The sequence below is a fragment of the Acipenser ruthenus genome, chromosome 34 (genome assembly GCF_902713425.1).
Source record: "Acipenser ruthenus chromosome 34, fAciRut3.2 maternal haplotype, whole genome shotgun sequence".
NCBI lineage: Eukaryota > Metazoa > Chordata > Actinopteri > Acipenseriformes > Acipenseridae > Acipenser > Acipenser ruthenus.
The window spans coordinates 3,814,962-3,833,643 of record NC_081222.1 but is presented as its reverse complement, the minus strand read 5'-3'; the positions used below and the strand labels follow the sequence as shown (position 1 = coordinate 3,833,643).

The following is an 18,682-nucleotide window of genomic DNA, read 5'->3' as shown; positions in this document are numbered from 1 at the left end:
CCCGAAACAAAAAAGGGAAACCTGTGTGACAATTTGAATATGTTTTAGTTTCTTCAAATTTTATACAGATTATATAGAAGTGGGCAGAAAATACAAAAACAAAAATTACATATTATATTTATATATAAAATAAAAATCATCATTTCATGCCCCTTTAATAAATTGTTAAAAAGACTCATCTTAAAGGGAACTGCATTCCAGCTGTTAAAGGGAATGTTCTGCCAGAGTCTAAATATGTAATGGAGTGCGACTCCTGTGCTATAACCTGCGAGGAAGCGGGCATGCAGGGCTCTCAAACAGCACAACAGTAAACAAAAGGAAGTGTACCAACAACCTTTGGACTTTTATTTTTATTATCAATTTCTTTGCCCCAAATGACTTTTTTTTATTTTGTTTTACACATTTTTTATTTTTTATTATTATTTTTACAATGAACAAGACATCTCTAAAATTCAAAACATCACAACCAACAAGACATAACAGATATATTTATATTTATATATATATAAAAAAAATATTAGTAAAACCTAAAAGCGAGTACTTTTGTTTCTAGTCCGTGTTTGTAAATGTGTGTGCTGTCTTTTTTTTTTAAACTATTAATATTTTACATTTTTTTTTTTTTTTTGGTACAGGCAGTAAAGATTTGGATGAATGTTAAATAATAAACACACAGTATTCCTTTTGCTAAGGAGGCGTTTAGAAAGCCCATGTAAACCTGTTACAGCCTCGCCTATCAATCGATCATCTTGTCAAAAAAGCCCAATCGCTTCCATACAAAATATAATGATGTCTTTTAGAATCGTGCAGCACTAAAATCAAACGAAGGGATTCACAAAATCCTTTCCTAGAATCCAGATTTATTTCAGCAACTGTTTATATGATAATTAAAACCATCAGTGTAAGTGCTTGGAGTCCTGCTTGCTGAACATGACAAGGGTTCTGTGATCATGTTAAAGGAGTCTGTGCTCTGGCTGGCCACACGGCTATTCGAGGGACCATATTCATGAAAATCTAAGGACTGTTATAAGGAATAGTTTTTTTAAGGACTGTTATTTAAAACACTCTCTCTATTATTATTTGTTTATTTAGCAGACACCTTTATCCAAGGCGACTTACAGAGACTAGGGTGTGTGAACTATGCATCAACTGCAGAGTCACTTACAATTACGTCTCACCCGAAAGACGGAGCACAAGGAGGTTAAGTGACTTGCTCAGGGTCACACAATGAGTCAGTGGCTGAGGTGGGATTTGAACCAGGGACCTCCTGGTTACAAGCCCTTTTCTTTAATCACTGGACCACACTGCCTCTCTTAGAATAACCCCTTCAGTAACTGCGTGTAGAATATTATACTGTGTCAAGTTTCCTATCTGAATCTATTTTATAATGCATGTTTTTTTTTTTGTTGTTTTTTTTTTAAAATTTTGGCAAGGCAACTTTTCAAACTCCTTAGAGTTCACACAAACTGTTTTAAAAAAATTCTAAAAATGAAATAAATAAATAAAAACAGAAGGGGATAAACAGTGCTTCACTACTTTCTCACCCTCTATCAAACAGTAAGAGAAAAAGTTTCATGAACTGCAAATTTGATTTAGTTAATTACATTTTTTTAAAGAAAAAACACAACATTCCTTAATTTTATGAATACAGTCCCTGAACCGAATAAATCGCAGCAAGATAAACTTGATAGAACACAAGCACTGACGGCTTCAATTAAAAACAGCAACAAAAACACTTTGTTTGGCTTAATTTAGTCCCACCCATAACTATTACAACTAAGCTACATTTAGAATATGAAAAGAAACTTCATGAACCCAATGACAAACTAACTGAAGACCCTGAGAAAGACTTCCAGTGGAAACGTTTCTCATTGAATTCATTGCTTTTGCCAGTTCCGCCTGTAACCATGGGTTCTTCCAAAAACAAAAAGAGGGTTCCATAAAACACCCAAGAGTGTGGAACCCTGCGATCTGATCTGGAACCAGTTCTCTGCAGCCTCCAAAAGGGATACTGTCTGATCAATACATCTTCTAAAATCACTGTGAGAAAACATGAGCATGGTGACCTCTGGAACAGAAAAAAACAAGCCCCAAAGTTAGCAAAATACCTTTTTTTTTTTTTTTTTTGTAACTTTTTTTTTTTTAAACTTTCGGAATATTGCTATAACCTACGTAAAAAGAAACTGAAGAAAAAATTGAGTAACTAAGCAAAAAAAACATTTTGAAAAAAACTAAAACAAAACAAAGGAAGACTTCACCCAAACTACTTTCTACTGAAATATAACTCTCTCTCTCTCTCTCTAAAAACACAACACATTCAGACTTGTGTTTCTGTTTTGCAGAAGTCAGGCACAGAAACACTCAGAATGACATGCCCCCTTTCTTAAAAGTATGTAACAAAACAATGAAAAGATAAGAAGTTTAAATACATGTTAAAGCAATCTTCAATCTTAAGATGTTTCTTCTAATTTGGTCTCATTGGAAGGTGTATTTCCCCTTGTCATAAAATACAGGAAATCAAACATTCAAGCTTAAAACCTTTTGAGAAATGATAAAAAAAAAAAAAAAAAAAAAATCCACTCTCTTCACCAGTGTTTTAGATCAGAGCGTCCTCCAGATTCATCCTTATAATACAGAGAGCCCAGAGCTTTGTACATCTCCTGCCTTGCTCAAACAAACCATGGACTGCTGCAGGCTTGTCATAGTACCTCTTTCAATATGGGATTTGACAGCTGGATTTTATTGGAGCACTTTTGCCTGCTGAATTGCTTCAGCCACCTATTGGGGTAACCATAGGATAACCACAGACAGGTGGTTGATGCAATCCAAGGGGGGGGGGGGTCCCCCTGCGATAGCTTGGTCAAAATCTGCATCCTTGGTGTTCAGTTTTGAGTGGCGTTACGTTCTTCTCTACACAGGCCTGCAGTGTTGAGTTGTAGGTTGAATATATTCCAGCTTGTTCTAAACTCTCAAACCCTCCCTTGTACTGAACGACACCGCTGCTCTGCGTTTGCGAACGACAACAAATAAGGAAATAAATCATGAAGCTATTTGTTTTTACCCCCAGGCCTGTTTACCATTAGCGGGGAATGTTTGCTTCGGTTTCTGCAAGTGACTGCCAGTGAGTCAAAGCAATGCATAAAGAAAAAAGAAAAAAAAAAACAGATACACAAATCAGACTTGCATGTACAAAGACGTGCAGAGAAAGAAAGGAAACTGGAATCAAGGGGACACTGTCAACTGGGTTCAGGAGAAGAAAGTTACACCTTTCCTGGAATCAAATAAACCCAAATTGTAATTCTGGATTTAATCGTTGAAGCACCACTAAAAACAAAACCTCACCACTGACTGTACCTCTCACCATTTTATCCAAAAGCCAAGCAGAGTCGGCTTTACAGGGTTACAGGGTTTCATTTTTAAAGAGGACCAACGTAGCGCAGAATTCCTGAAGCCCCCGTTTCAGAGAACAGAAGCAGGGGTGTCCAGTCCTGTGAAGCTGCGCCTGTGTCGGCCACGGTGGCTCTAGCTGCTTCACCGCTTGCTATTTGTTGCGGAACATTGTTGAGCCACATGGTAGGAAGTTTCCTGACCTCCACTGCATATCATATCCCTTGCTGCAGCCAGCCCAGGGTACTTAAAGAATGGAGAAAAAAGTGAGAGTGAGCGAGCGAGTGATTCTGGGAGGTAGAGTGCAGGTACTAAAAAAAAAAAAAAGCGTTCTATTGGTTTAAAGAGGGCTGAACAGTGAGGTATATCTGGCTGTAGGGATGAGGGACCATGTACACAGCTGCTTCTATATACAGAATAGGGTTCCTGGGGGAGGGGGGCAAACCAAAACGAAAAAACAAACAAAAAAGCTGCTCAAAACACGATTGTGCTTCCGAATCAAAACGCCCAGGGTTAGTTCGTTTTAAAGCATATTGAAAACTATTTGCAAGCAAGCAGAGGTTTTGCAGTTTGGCAGGGGAGGGAGGGAGGGAGGGAGGGCTTGGCTAAGTGTTTGTTGCATGGTGTCCTGTTACCCTTGAAGCTAGCTGCAAGGTTATTGATCAAGTCCCCCCCAGTTTCCTCGGTGCAGCAGGACCGCGTAGAATAGCAATCCTTCAGTGTTCAAAGCCAGGTTCGACATCCAGTGATTCAGGAACACCTTTCCGTTTGTCAAAGTGTAAATAAGGAAGCCTCTCTCTGTGTCTCCCCCCTCCCAAACTCTAAACCCCTTTAACTGAGGTCAGTAATAAAGGATTTGTTATATAAAAGCTGCATAGTATTTATTCGGCAGCTTATCAAACAGAACGATTTAAAACATTTTTTTTTTTTTTGGACAAAACAAATGTATTTCACAATATTTGTTTGTACGTAAGTTTATTTTTTTTATTGTATCATAGAAAAAAAAAAGCTTAAACTTGAGCCACTACATTCTTTCAAAGCCAGATAATAATAATAATAATAATAATAATAGACATCCATCACTACTGATGCTATGTGAATCTGAACCCTGGTTTTGATCGCAGGCACAAACCCCACACAATATCTTTATAGAGCAGCAGTAAGAAAAAAATAGAAGATAAAATGTAAAAAAATAACTAAATCTGCAAAGCAGGGAAAGGGGTTGAAAAATGAAACAGCAATAAAACGATAATAACAATACCACAAGAATCAAAGGCAATTTAGTTCAAGATCAAATTCAAAAACAAACTGTATAGCAACAACCAAAACAATTTGTAGAAAAGACGACATCTATTTGGTAGTAATAGTAGGAGGAGGGGGAGGGGTGTAGTTTAGGAGTGGATCAGCTGTAAAAGCGATCTTAACCCTGGTTTTTAAAATCTTCTATTTTATTTTGTATTTTTGTTGATCTGCGGCAGGGAAGGAGAGGCAGAGCTCGAAGCAGGCGCTCCTCACGCGGTCGTTGTGTTGCTTGAGTTTACGCCACAGGGATTTGATTTGAAAAAAATATATACTAATAATAATAATAATAATAATAATAATAATAATAATAATAATAATAATAAATGAAATGCTGCCGTTTGCGTTGTTAAAAAAGTTCCAAGACACAAAATTCACAACAGTCCTCTCCCTCCGTGACATTATACCCTACGGCCAAAAACTGTTAATGTTACTGAAATTAAGGGAACGATGCTGTAAGAAAAATTTTAAAAAAGAGCTGCGTGATCTTTCTGCTCTGCGGTTATTTCGAGCTCTGACCCGGAGCCTCTGCTTTCTTTCCTTCCACCACACGCCAGTCCGTAGCGCGAGACGTGTTTAGTATGTGTTGTTGTTGCTGTTGTATTATTCTGTCTCTCTTCCGCTCCGTCTCTTTTCCCATGTGGTGAGTGTGGATGTGTAGAGATGTCCAAACAGTCCATGGTGAAGGCGAGTGTTTGTTTTCTTGTTTGTTTCAGCTTTTTTCTTTTTTTTTTTGTAAGTTTTATCTTCGATCTCTCAGTTAGACGTGTCGGAGTGGACGCTCCCCGGGCCACCAGGGGGCGATGTCACAGAGGAAGGGGTGGTGACGTCCTGCCAGCTGCCGTTAGACTGAGAGAAGAGGAGAGGGACGACAAAACAAGAAAAGCAAAGTCAGACATTTCAACAGTGCTAAAAAAAAAAAACCAAAACAAAACAAAACAAAACACAGGGAAGTTTGAGCCTTCTTAGAAAACTCCCAGAGAAGGACAATTCACTAACGCGTTGACTTTTTATTGGTCAGTTTATGGTCTCGGTACGGCAGTAAAAATGTGAGCGCCCCCTCAGTGCGGAAGTCAATTGACATGGATTGATACTCGGTTGTAAAGGTGAGGGAAGGACAGATTTTCTTATTATGAAATCAACACAATGAATGGATTTATTTACTACATGCCGACAAATACTTCAAAAGGCAGTTACAAGTATCAGCACTCCCCTAATATTAAATAGATCTTCAGGCGTTTTAATATACATAGACAGAGCTATAGTACAGAGTCACATTCACACTTGTTTTTCCACACACACGTTTGCCAGGCTGTGCATCCTAAATGCTATCATTGAAATGGATTACAATAGTAGAAAATGATGGGGTTGAACTCCATGCCATGGTGACAGCAGTGATGACAGAATCCATTTATTGGAAAAAACAAAACCCCGCGTTTCAGAGCTTCAGTAACAGCCCCAATCGTTACACCCTGCAGTGCTGATGTTTATTGGCCCTGGAGCGCTGTGTGTGCAAGGTGTTGGGGAATCCACACTCACATCTATGTGTCGCGGGGGGTACATGGGGTTCCCCGCTATCTCCTCATATCCTCCCGTCTGGCGTGTAGCACGGTGCAGGGTATCCGCCTGCAAGAACAACAGGGGGTGCTCTTAAATCGCCTCCCCGCACACACAGGGGCACCGCAGTGCAGTGCAGTGCAGTGCACACAGTACAGGGGGCGCTAGTGGAGTCAGGGCTAGGGGGCGGGGTGTACTTGGGTTAGCAATAATGCTGTTTCAAACACTGCAGCGTAAAAATAACACAGCACATCAGGGGTGTCCATCACGGTCCTGGATGGCCACTCCACTCCAGGTTTAAGAGGTCAAATGAGATCATGAACTGCTTCAGGGTCTGGATGGAGGTTTAACTGGTTCAATTAAACAATTTAGAACAGGGTTGGAACAAAGACCAGGAGTGGAAGAGACAGCTTTAGCCACCCCTGATAGACAGGACACTGACCGATAAGTGTCAGGCCTGTCTGCTAGCAGTGTCGCTTTTGTGCACTGGAAAGCAGCGCATATCTAGAAATCAGGGAGGAGTGGTGCTCACTGGGATTGGCCTCATACAGAGTTGCAGGGAGACTCCACCATGTTTTGTTAGATTCAACTTAATTATAACTTAATATAATTAACTGGCTCCAAAAGACTTCATACAGACATTTACTACTCATTCTATTAATAATTCCAAGTTGAAAAAGTGAAGGCAGGCATTATTTCTAGTGGACATTCACATTGAGAGATGGGGGGAGGACTCCCACTGCAGAGCAGTTTGAGCCAGTCCAGGTTTCTCAGTGAAACCCAGAGTGGCCCGACGACTACAGAGCTACGAGAGCCCCACTTCCATCCCCGCACAAACACACTCACATTAACAACTGCAAATGCAAGTAACACACAAATATTACAATTAATATTCAATTGCATTTACTGTAGCTGTGCAAAGATGATAAAGTAATGGTAGATGAATGGAATGTAAAGAGCATGCAGGGCTCACACACAACAGAAGGGTAGAACACAGATAAAAACACACACACACACACACACACACACACACACAACATAAAATAGCTGAACCCGTAGCTATGCAACTGACTGCAGTACAGAATTCCTGCCTCCAAATCAATGCCTAATTGTGTTGCAAAGAATGCAGCAGAACTTGGCTTAAAAACACAAAAATAATTATGAAATACACGTTTACCATAACGTGCGTCTCAAGTAGAAAACCCGGAGACCTATGATAGCAATTCATATTAGGTAAGACTTACTGGAATTATTTAGTTAGCCCTCTGTGCTTCAATAATAATTTCCTCAAATACTTTTGACAGATATTAGCATACTCTATTGTAAATCACAAAGCAGTATAACAAGGCGGAGGCTGGAACGTGAGTCTAACCGCTGTGCAAAAGAGCCAGGCTCGTCTGTATTCGTGGTTTTAGAGCTTTTAACCTCGTCTCACTGACAGGGAACACGATCCGTAACGGCAGTGCATCACACAACACTGCCCGCTACACTTACATCAGCAAATACAATGCATAGCAAACCCTGATGCCGATGCAAAACAGCCACCTGAAACGTCTTGGTATCGGACAGAAACGACGCCACACAAGAAGATTAGCTGCACTATTTAATTAATATTTAACCGTGTTTTGCAAAATGTTGCAGCGAAATGCAAGCTACAAAATGCATAAAATGAAAATCGATTCATCACGTAAAAGGAACAAGATACAATTGAAACACAACAAAATCTCTACACCACTACAGGAACGACAGAAAAAATGTGTACGGGTTGCCACTGAAAAGCTGCCTGGTGCCTGAAGGCTGCTCGAGTCCTCTGCATTTTGAGATCTGGAGAGAACCAATGCACAGCCCAACAGTGACGGACAAGGAAAGGGGTTACTGCTCTCTCCCCTTGTAGATCCCGCAGTAAAAAGCACAAAAAAGTGTAAGAAAGCAGTGAAAAAGCACTGTAAAGAGTAGCGAGGTCAAGCATGGTAAACAGCATGGCAAATGTATAGTATAACCACTGGAAAACTGCAAAAACACAGCAGTGAACTTTAATAAGGGGCTCTCTGTATATATATACAGATTCTACACCCACTTCTGAGCTTCCAAAAATGAACAAACAAACAAATAACCAACAGCCTGACAGAATGGAGAGAAACGGGATGATCCGAGTTTGGGCCGGCGTTTGTGGTCCTCATAAGTTTGCTTGGGTCTCAGGCACGAAGTGTTCTTAAAAATCACAAAAATCATGAAGACTGTACTCTGGAGTTGCTGTTAAACATGAGAATGAAGAATCATTTTTATTTGCTTATTTTACTTTAGAATTGCGGCACACGTCATTTGCACAGGACTGGTGTCTACACAGTGATGTAAGATGCGCTGGAATTTTGATAAACCTGCACATGTGACTCGATTTGAATCCTCAAACCGTATCGATTCAAAGGCAATCAAGTGGGGGGGGGGGGGGGGGGGGGGGGGCTGAGTGAAGTATAAGAGAGGAATTTACATTTAAAAAGACTTCTGCTTCTATTCTTCTTTGTTCCGAAATCTTTTTATATGTAAAATACTTGCTTTAGAAGCTGAAAGCTTCTGGGAGGCTGCATTTTCCTCTTCTTTGATACGGTATGGTGTTAAAATATAAAGTAGCTAAATTATTGACTATTTTCTATATATATTTTTTTTATTATGCAACAAGCAGACAGTGCTCTCCGATTGTTTTCTGTGGAGGTTCTGTTATTACTCACTAACGGAACAGAAAACAAAGCACGTCCGAGAGATGACACCTGTTCTAAAACCACAGATTATTCATGAAACTCTTGAGCCCAGCTCTCTCTCTCTCAGTGGACCACAATGCTTTCAGACCATCAAAAGGTACATAAACTACTTTAAAACGTTGCAGTGTACTAGTAATATTGGCACAGCTGTGGCTTCTATCCTTGGTCATAATGGAACTACTCATTCAAATAATGTACTGACCTGGGCGTTCCATTATTAACCCTTTAACACGCCATCTTCTAAGTGGAGTCAGGTATGCATGGTGAGATTTAGTTAACAGTGGTATGTGAGGATTAGCAACCCCCACATACTGTCACATACTCTCACACACATACACAGTCACTTACTCACACAGTGCATGTTTTTTTTTTTTAGATATCACAGAAATAAATACATACAAAAATCATCTCCAAATGAAACAAAACAAGCACAATACCAACCAACCACGACCAATTAACAAGAAAAAAACAAACTTGCTGGATTTTTGGGAACAGGCTGTCAGTGCTGTGTTTGAGGTAATGCAACGACACAACAGAGAAGGGCAAACTGGAGATAAAGACTGTTTTTGTTTTTTTACATACCCTAATCTCCTAGTTTGTTTGTTTTAAATTAAATATAATTATATCATTTAATTATTGAAAAGCAGGCATTCCGATAGGGCATCCTGACCCTCAATTCTTCTTGACCCTTAACCCCTAACCTAGTACAGCATGGACCAATGCCCTCAGCCTTTTCAGATCCTTAGCTCCAGTCTGCTTGAAATGGAAGATATCCGTCAGAAAAGACTGAAACTTATAAAGTAACTTCTTGTCGTTGGTAGGGGTGTGGAAAAACTCATTACTCAGAACTGTGATTACATTTTTTAAAAAAAAGGCAGATATTCAATAAATCCATTGATTAACACGTTGATTTCAAAACAAGAAAATCTGTCCTCCCCTCACTTTTACAAATCGAGAAGTTGAATTATTTTCTTTAATAATATTATTTTTGTATCTTCCACTTCGGTAAAAGGGGGTGGACCAGGTCTTGCAGGAGGGGGCAGGTAGGTGGTTGAGTGGGTAGGTGAGAGGGGGGTGGGTGTTGGGACCATTGCCTACCTGTGTCTGCAGGTTAGATGTCACCTGAGAACTGGGATAGGTATCCCCATTGAGGCCGTGCATGGTCAAGTACAAGTCCCCAGAGTTGGAGTTCAAGTTATGAGAGGCAGAAGAACCTGGAAGGAGAGAGGCAGGCAGGCTCATGGATCAACGCGTCCCCCTGCAGTGAAACCGTGGCAATCTCGGCTCAGCCGCTCTGCGGTTTGCAACGCGCCGCCGGCTCCGGGTTCGAGCCACAGCCGCTGTTTCACACCCTCGTCCGCTCCATAAAGCAGCCATGGTTGCATACAAAAGGGTTTACGGAGAAAAGCAAGCTATGAAACTAAACTCCACGGCGACCCGTTTGGCTGCTGCTACGTCACAGTTTACTACACTGCAGCTCCGGCTTTGCATCACCCTACAGAATGAACTCATTTTGCTTCATCAAGTCGAATGAAACCTGCTGAAACATGTCACCTTAACATACTGAATCACACACCGCTTTGTAGTTTTCTCCATATACTTCATGAAAAACTGACAGTGAGGGAATCTGACAATTTTGAAATCCAACATGAAATACTGTACTACTATTATGGCTTCCGGTAGACTTTTGCAAGGTGATGAAAAACTTTTGGCCAGAGCTGCATGTAGAGTCCACAATGGAGCCACTTTCACATCACCCTTGATGGACATCGACACCTCGACTAAAAGGGGTTCTGAAATAAGATTCATGGATGATGATAATAATAATAATAATAATAATAATAATTCAGTGATTTGGTTAATGCTCAGGACTAAGCCATGGCAGTAAACAATATTTTACTGTACAGGAGCCCTTCTCTAATTCACAGTTTTCCATATATTTCTTTTTTTTGTGTGTGTCAGACAGTGAAATACAGAAATGGGGGGGTTCTTCAACAAAGTTTTATAATTGTGTGTGGGCGTGGGGGGGGGGGCAAGGGGCGGATACATAAATAAAATAAATAACTACATATATACATGTTTTTCAAATTTGTATTTCATTGCCAGTATTCAAAAAAAAAAAAAGAGAAATTATTGATAATACCACTGTTGCTATCGTTGCCACAGTTCATTAAAAAAAAAAAAACAACAACAACAACTCAAACCTTAAAGATGTGACTAAAACCTGCAGACGACACAATCTCCTGTTCCCCACTATGGGTGTGCTGATACTCATTCGTCATCGCCTTCGAGAAGATCAGAATCAGCAGGTATTAAATACATCCATTCATTAACGTGTAGATTTCAAAACAAGAATATTCTTCTAAATCGGCTTTTAAAACACTCAGTGCGGAAGTTAACTGCCGTTGATAGGTATTCGATTGTAAAGGTGAGGGGAGGACAGGCTTTCTTGATTTAAAATCAGCACATTAATGTATGGATTTATTTCATACCTGCTGATAAATACTGCGAGTACACGTTCCTCCTCTAACCACCACACCAAGAACAGCAGACTCCACATTTCAAGAGAGCCCCTTTGCACGGACGTTACATGTGTACAATAGTTCTGGCTCTATCAGGCCATTGTTTTTGTAGTGACTCCTCCTCATAATAATAATAATAATAATAATAGTAATAAGTAACACCTTCATCATCCTAATGGGGACCAGGGTGTTTTTCCGATAATTATTATTATTTTGTTTAGTTAGTAGACGCCTTTAACCAAGGCAACTGTGAAATTATTTATAAGACTTTCCCAATCAATGACAGGTCAGGTTATCAAGGGGCCAGACAAGAGGGGTTCAGTAATCAAGCTCTTACTGTAATAATAATAATAATAATAATACTACATCGAGCACATAGAACGCAGCAATGTGCCTCTGCCTGGGCTTGTCTGAAATCTTTCAAGAGACACAGTAGTGACAGCTGTCACTCAGAATGACTGACAGCTGGAGTACTCTGAGCTGACAAAGGTGCGAAGCAAGCCGAGCCCCCCCCCCGCCCTCTCACAGAGGGCGTGTGCGGAGCAACCAAGCTGCTGCTCTGAAGGAAGGTGTCATGTGAGATCTGTCACTGAAGAGAGAGAGAGACTGTAGACAGCTCTGATCAGATCATGACTCCCCGACTCCCTCTCTCCCCTCTCCAGCAGCCAGGACTCTGTTTCATAAAGCTACTGTTTTGTTTTATATATATAACTAACTAAAGAACACAAACATGAAAGAAAAGCTATAAAGGGTGAAAGTCATCTCGTCATCGCCACAAAAGCTAACTTTCTCACAGAGTAATTAATTTATGTTCCCCATGGTATTTTTCCCATGGTAGTACTCTGCATCTATCGTAGTTTACTCTGCTTTGCCAGGTTTTATAATATGCTTTACTATACCTCCCTATTTTTTTTGTACCATGCTTACCAATGCTTTATCATGCTTTCACTGTGCTTTATTACACTTTGCTAGGTTTTTTCTATGGGAAACTTTTATAAGGGTTAGTTTACCTTGGTGTTTTTTTTTTATATGCTTTACCATACCTCACTATGCTTTACCATGCTTTCTTTCGCTGTGCTTTATTACACTTTGCTGTGATTTTGCTGTGGGAAACTCGTATAAGGGCCAGGGCAGCCTCTGCTGCCCCCTGGTGGTTGTCGGACACCAGTGTGAGATGTGCGAGAAGCAGGACTGTAGACCGTGCATGCGACTCCAACAGGAAGTGTTACTGAACAGCTGAAAACAAGGACGGGTGCCAGCTTCCCAGCCTCAAGAGCAAGCACTAAGAAAACTGACCCGTTTCAAAACGCCCCTCGACGCAGATCCTTCAAATAAAAACACCGACAGGGAGCAACACGCCATCAGAAGGCGAATACATCGCCCCGCTATCCTCTAGAAATAGATTTAACTGCAAGCGAGAGAAAACCGTGTGAACAGTCAAAACCTTAAGCGAGATACACACACGCTAAAACTGAATTGCAAACTCTTCTAGCAGGTCTTTCCTGCTGAGGAGCAGAAGCATGACTCACGAAAAAAACGTGATCTGGAAAAAACTCGAGGGTAAAACGCCAGGGCAATCCTCCACTGTTCAATCATTTACAAATAAAGTGAATCGCAGTTCATTCCGGACTCAGAGAAGGTTAAATATTGGCAATAGTGAATCGATAAACGCGTGCAGTAGAGTGCTCTTTACTTAAGGGACTTTAGGACGTCGTCCAGTGGTCCTCAGTGTGGGGCTGTGTGACTACTAAGCTGAACTTACCCAGTATTTAAAAAATATACACTTCCTTTCTCCCAAAAAAATATACTATCTCTACACCCCTCCCTCCCTTTTAAAATATACAAATCGGAGCTGGGGGGGGGGGGGGGGGGGGGGGGGGAATCAAAGCGAACACACAAACACAAGAAAAGACAGCAAAGCATCATACAACACAAGGAACAACTGCAACAGACAGACAGATGGAAAGAGCGTGTGGGCAGACAGACAGGCGGGCAGACAGACAGGCAGACAGGCTGGACAAAACAAATGGATAAAGCTAACGAGAAGGGTGCATGGGGGGGGGGGAGGGGAGACAGACCAAAAGCAGCGAGAAACCCCATTGTGAAGCAGTGTAATCACACGCTGAAAAGCGAGAAATAATAAAGGAATAATATAATAAATAAATCAACACACACGCGGGTAGCTGTCGTCACTGGACGGGGCTGGTGCGTATACGAGTCTTTTTCTCTCTACCTTTTCAGCATCTAATTATTATAAAATGTGTGCCGTCTTTGCACTGTTTCTGTGCGCCTCCTCCTTTCTGTAGAAAAACACATTCACTGCTGAGATTTCACGCAAATCAACTTGCCCCCTTTTGGATAACCAGCATGGGACAGAGCGAGGGGGCGGGAAGTCTGTCTGTCTGTCGGTCTGGTGAGAGTGGACACTAGTCCCCGCCTCCTCCCTGCTGCACCAATCACTGAACAGAGAAATAACACGTCAGCGCTAAGGACATGACGGCTGCATTTTATTTTATTTTTTGCCGCAATGATTCATTTGCTTTGCCCATTTTTTTTTGCACTGTATAAAATCCACTGAATTGATTGGCACGGACGTCGGTTTGGATTCTCTGTGCATAGCAGTGGTGCAGCGACTAGGAGAGGAGCGAGTCCTGGTGGGAGTGAGTGAGTGTGAGAGCGACAGTGAGAGTGAGGCTGTGCAGAGCGCCCCCTGTCTGCCGGCGGAGGGTGAGGGTGTTAGGTCCGAGATGCAGGTCTGGGAGGGAGGGAGGGAACGGTACCTGAATTTGGCGTCGCGGGTGAGTTAGCCTGGCTCGCTTGGGCCGACACACTGGCTGCGTCCACGGCCGTTTTAACGGCGTACAGGTTAGCCTCCTCCTGGAACTTACCGATGTTCTTCTTGTAGCGGATTCTCTTGTTGCCGAACCAGTTAGAAACCTGAAACGCACACAGAGAGAGACATAAACATGCATGCATACAGCAGTGTGCAAATGTATTAGAACACCTTAAGATGTGTCATTTATATCCTTTATATCCTTTATATACCTGCCTGCATGAAAACCTCTGGCTCTGAGAATTTCAATCAGAAATCAGAAACAATCAGCACTCGTGGGTGAAAATGTTAGAAAACTTTGTGTTTTAATTAGGCATCTTAAACTTCTAAAGTCTCATGCATTTTACCATTTGTGGCTGTGTGTGCTTCTCTTACTATTTTAAATGAATTGCACACGTGTAGCCTATGAAAGTCATCAGTTAAATTAGACAATCACTAATTTGCCTATTTTGACAATTCTCCCAAATTTTCATTTACAGTGGTTTGATTTCATATGCAAATCAGACGTACAGAAGCAATGGGGTGTTCTAATACATGTGCACACTGCTGAACTACAGAAGCAATGGGGTGTTCTAATACATGTGCACACTGCTGAACTACAGAAGCAATGGGGTGTTCTAATACATGTGCACACTGCTGAACTACAGAAGCAATGGGGTGTTCTAATACATGTGCACACTGCTGAACTACAGAAGCAATGGGGTGTTCTAATACATGTGCACACTGCTGAACTACAGAAGCAATGGGGTGTTCTAATACATGTGCACACTGCTGAACTACAGAAGCAATGGGGTGCTGTAATACATGTGCACACTGCTGAACTACAGAAGCAATGGGGTGCTGTAATACATGTGCACACTTCTCTATTCTTTACAATGCTTTCACTGAGGGAAGCCCGCGATGCTCACCTGCGACACTGTGATGGCACACTTTTCTATTCTTCACAATGCTTTCACTGAGAGAAGCCCACGATGCTCACCTGCGACACTGTGATGGCACACCTCTCTATTCTTCACAATGCTTTCACTGAGAGAAGCCCACGATGCTCACCTGCGACACTGTGATGGCACACCTCTCTATTCTTCACAATGCTTTCACTGAGAGAAGCCCACGATGCTCACCTGCGACACTGTGATGGCACACTTCTCTATTCTTCACAATGCTTTCACTGAGGGAAGCCCGCGATGCTCACCTGCGACACTGTGATGGCACACTTCTCTATTCTTCACAATGCTTTCACTGAGGGAAGCCCGCGATGCTCACCTGCGACACTGTGATGGCACACTTCTTGGCCAGTTCTTCTTTGGCTTCCTCGCTGGGGTAGGGGTTGCTGAGGTGCGAGTAGAAATACTCATTCAGAACTTCTGTCGCCTGCTTGTTGAAATTGCGCCGCTTGCGTCTGTCAAGAGAGGAGAGAGGGAGGGAGAAAGAAAGAAAGAAAGAAAGAAAGAAAGAAAGAAAGAAAGAAAGAAAGAAAGAAAGAAAGAAAGAAAGAAAGAGAGAGAGAGCGAGAGGGAGGGAGGGAGGGAGGGAGGGAGGAGACATGAGCTTTGTTTTTGCATACACACATACAGTATTTTGGACGGTTTCATTTTTGATGTTCTTCAATGACCTCTATTGCAATCACGGTACTGGGTCTTGTAATGCAATTCCTTTATTTAGTTCCATGGCGAGAAGAAAAAAAAAAAAAAAAAGACCTAAAATTAGTTAATGACAGCAAAACAGGTATATCTTGTGTGTTTCATGTGTTTCAATGCATTTCGGCCATGCTATTGGTGATCTCTTGATAAAGTCATATTAAAAAGGGTTGGACTGCATTTATTTATTTACCAGGACATTTACCCATGGAGGGTTGCAATCTTGCTGGCCTGTGGGGGAGAGAGAGAGAGAGAAGGAGGAAGGGAGGTCTCTCTCTTACCTGGCGTCGAGGAATCGCGATCGCAGGATCATGACTGCCTCACAGGTGCTCTGCTTGAGCTGCATCTGGATGGAGCTGAACTTGCGGTGAATGATGCCCACCATGCGCTCGATCTCCTTGGGGGAGATGGGCCGAGTGCGGCTCTGCTCCCGCAGCAGGTTCATCACGTGGTTAGTGAACTCGCTGCACGCCTGGGGGGGAGACAGAGAGCGTTCAGCATGGAAGAGGAGCGGGGGGGAGAGAGAGAGCGTTCAGCATGGGAGAGGAGAGGGGGGAGAGAGCGTTCAGCATGGAAGAGGAGCGGGGGGGAGAGAGCGTTCAGCATGGAAGAGGAGCGGGGGGGAGAGCGTTCAGCATGGATGAGGAGCAGGGGGAGAGAGCGTTCAGCATGGAAGAGGAGCGGGGGGAGAGAGCGTTCAGCATGGAAGAGGAGCGGGGGAGAGAGAGAGCGTTCAGCATGGAAGAGGAGCGGGGGGGAGAGAGCGTTCAGCATGGAAGAGGAGCGGGGGGGAGAGCGTTCAGCATGGATGAGGAGCAGGGGGAGAGAGCGTTCAGCATGGAAGAGGAGCGGGGGTAGAGAGCGTTCAGCATGGAAGAGGAGCAGGGGGGAGAGAGAGCGTTCAGCATGGAAGAGGAGCGGGGGAGAGAGCGTTCAGCATGGAAGAGGAGCGGGGGAGAGAGCGTTCAGCATGGAAGAGGAGCGAGGGGGAGAGAGAGAGAGAGAGCGTTCAGCATGGAAGAGGAGCGGGGGAGAGCGTTCAGCATGGAAGAGGAGCGGGGGGAGAGCGTTCAGCATGGAAGAGGAGCGGGGGGAGAGCGTTCAGCATGGAAGAGGAGCGGGGGAGAGAGAGTGTTCAGCATGGAAGAGGAGCAGGGGGAGAGAGCATTCAGCATGGAAGAGGAGCGAGGGGGAGAGAGAGAGAGAGAGAGCGTTCAGCATGGAAGAGGAGCGGGGGGAGAGCGTTCAACATGGAAGAGGAGCGGGGGGAGAGAGAGCGTTCAGCATGGAAGAGGAGCGGGGGGGAGAGAGAGCGTTCAGCATGGAAGAGGAGCGGGGGGGAGAGAGCGTTCAGCATGGAAGAGGAGCGGGGGGGAGAGAGCGTTCAGCATGGAAGAGGAGCAGGGGGAGAGAGCATTCAGCATGGAAGAGGAGCGAGGGGGAGAGAGAGAGAGAGAGCGTTCAGCATGGAAGAGGAGCGGGGGGGAGAGAGAGCGTTCAGCATGGAAGAGGAGCGGGGGGGAGAGAGAGCGTTCAGCATGGAAGAGGAGCGGGGGAGAGAGCGTTCAGCATGGAAGAGGAGCGGGGGGAGAGAGCGTTCAGCATGGAAGAGGAGCGGGGGAGAGAGAGCGTTCAGCATGGAAGAGGAGCGGGGGGAGAGAGAGCGTTCAGCATGGAAGAGGAGCGGGGGAGAGAGCGTTCAGCATGGAAGAGGAGCGGGGGAGAGAGCGTTCAGCATGGAAGAGGAGCGGGGGAGAGAGAGCGTTCAGCATGGAAGAGGAGCGGGGGGGAGAGAGAGCGTTCAGCATGGAAGAGGAGCGGGGGGGAGAGAGAGCGTTCAGCATGGAAGAGGAGCGGGGGGGAGAGAGCGTTCAGCATGGAAGAGGAGCAGGGGGAGAGAGCATTCAGCATGGAAGAGGAGCGAGGGGGAGAGAGAGAGAGAGAGCGTTCAGCATGGAAGAGGAGCGGGGGGGAGAGAGCGTTCAGCATGGAAGAGGAGCGGGGGGGAGAGAGAGCGTTCAGCATGGAAGAGGAGCGGGGGAGAGAGCGTTCAGCATGGAAGAGGAGCGGGGGGGGAGAGAGCGTTCAGCATGGAAGAGGAGCGGGGGGAGAGAGCGTTCAGCATGGAAGAGGAGCGGGGGAGAGAGAGCGTTCAGCATGGAAGAGGAGCGGGGGGGAGAGAGAGCGTTCAGCATGGAAGAGGAGCGGGGGGGGAGAGAGCGTTCAGCATGGAAGAGGAGCAGGGGGAGAGAGCATTCAGCATGGAAGAGGAGCGAGGGGGAGAGAGAGAGAGAGAGAGCGTTCAGCATGGAAGAGGAGCGGGGGGGAGAGAGAGCGTTCGGCATGGAAGAGGAGCGGGGGGGAGAGAGAGCGTTCAGCATGGAAGAGGAGCGGGGGGAGAGAGCGTTCAGCATGGAAGAGGAGCGGGGGGGAGAGAGAGCGTTCAGCATGGAAGAGGAGCGGGGGAGAGAGCGTTCAGCATGGAAGAGGAGCGGGGGGAGAGAGCGTTCAGCATGGAAGAGGAGCGGGGGGGAGAGAGAGCGTTCAGCATGGAAGAGGAGCGGGGGGGAGAGAGCGTTCAGCATGGAAGAGGAGCGGGGGGAGAGAGCGTTCAGCATGGAAGAGGAGCGGGGGGAGAGAGCGTTCAGCATGGAAGAGGAGCGGGGGAGAGAGAGCGTTCAGCATGGAAGAGGA

At 44.2% G+C, this 18,682-nt stretch overlaps 1 protein-coding gene across 10 annotated transcripts in view; it reads right to left on the bottom strand.

Moving 5' to 3' along the window:
* Window positions 1-602: 602 nt before the first annotated feature.
* Window positions 603-18,682, bottom strand: part of LOC117968270 (pre-B-cell leukemia transcription factor 1-like) — a 79,272-nt gene continuing 61,192 nt past the window's right edge. For 3 of the 10 annotated variants that reach the window (XM_059007092.1, XM_059007095.1, XM_059007097.1), the window contains 6 exons: window positions 16,270-16,460; window positions 15,615-15,750; window positions 14,299-14,455; window positions 10,095-10,210; window positions 6,223-6,309; window positions 603-5,532 (listed from right to left, as the gene is read on the bottom strand). In XM_059007092.1, the coding sequence (XP_058863075.1) occupies window positions 5,440-5,532; window positions 6,223-6,309; window positions 10,095-10,210; window positions 14,299-14,455; window positions 15,615-15,750; window positions 16,270-16,460 (780 nt within the window). In that variant the 3' untranslated portion in view covers window positions 603-5,439. The remainder of the gene's footprint in view (window positions 5,533-6,222; window positions 6,310-10,094; window positions 10,211-14,298; window positions 14,456-15,614; window positions 15,751-16,269; window positions 16,461-18,682) is intronic. The other 7 variants (XM_059007094.1, XM_059007096.1, XM_059007093.1 and 4 more) reach the window with 7 other exon arrangements.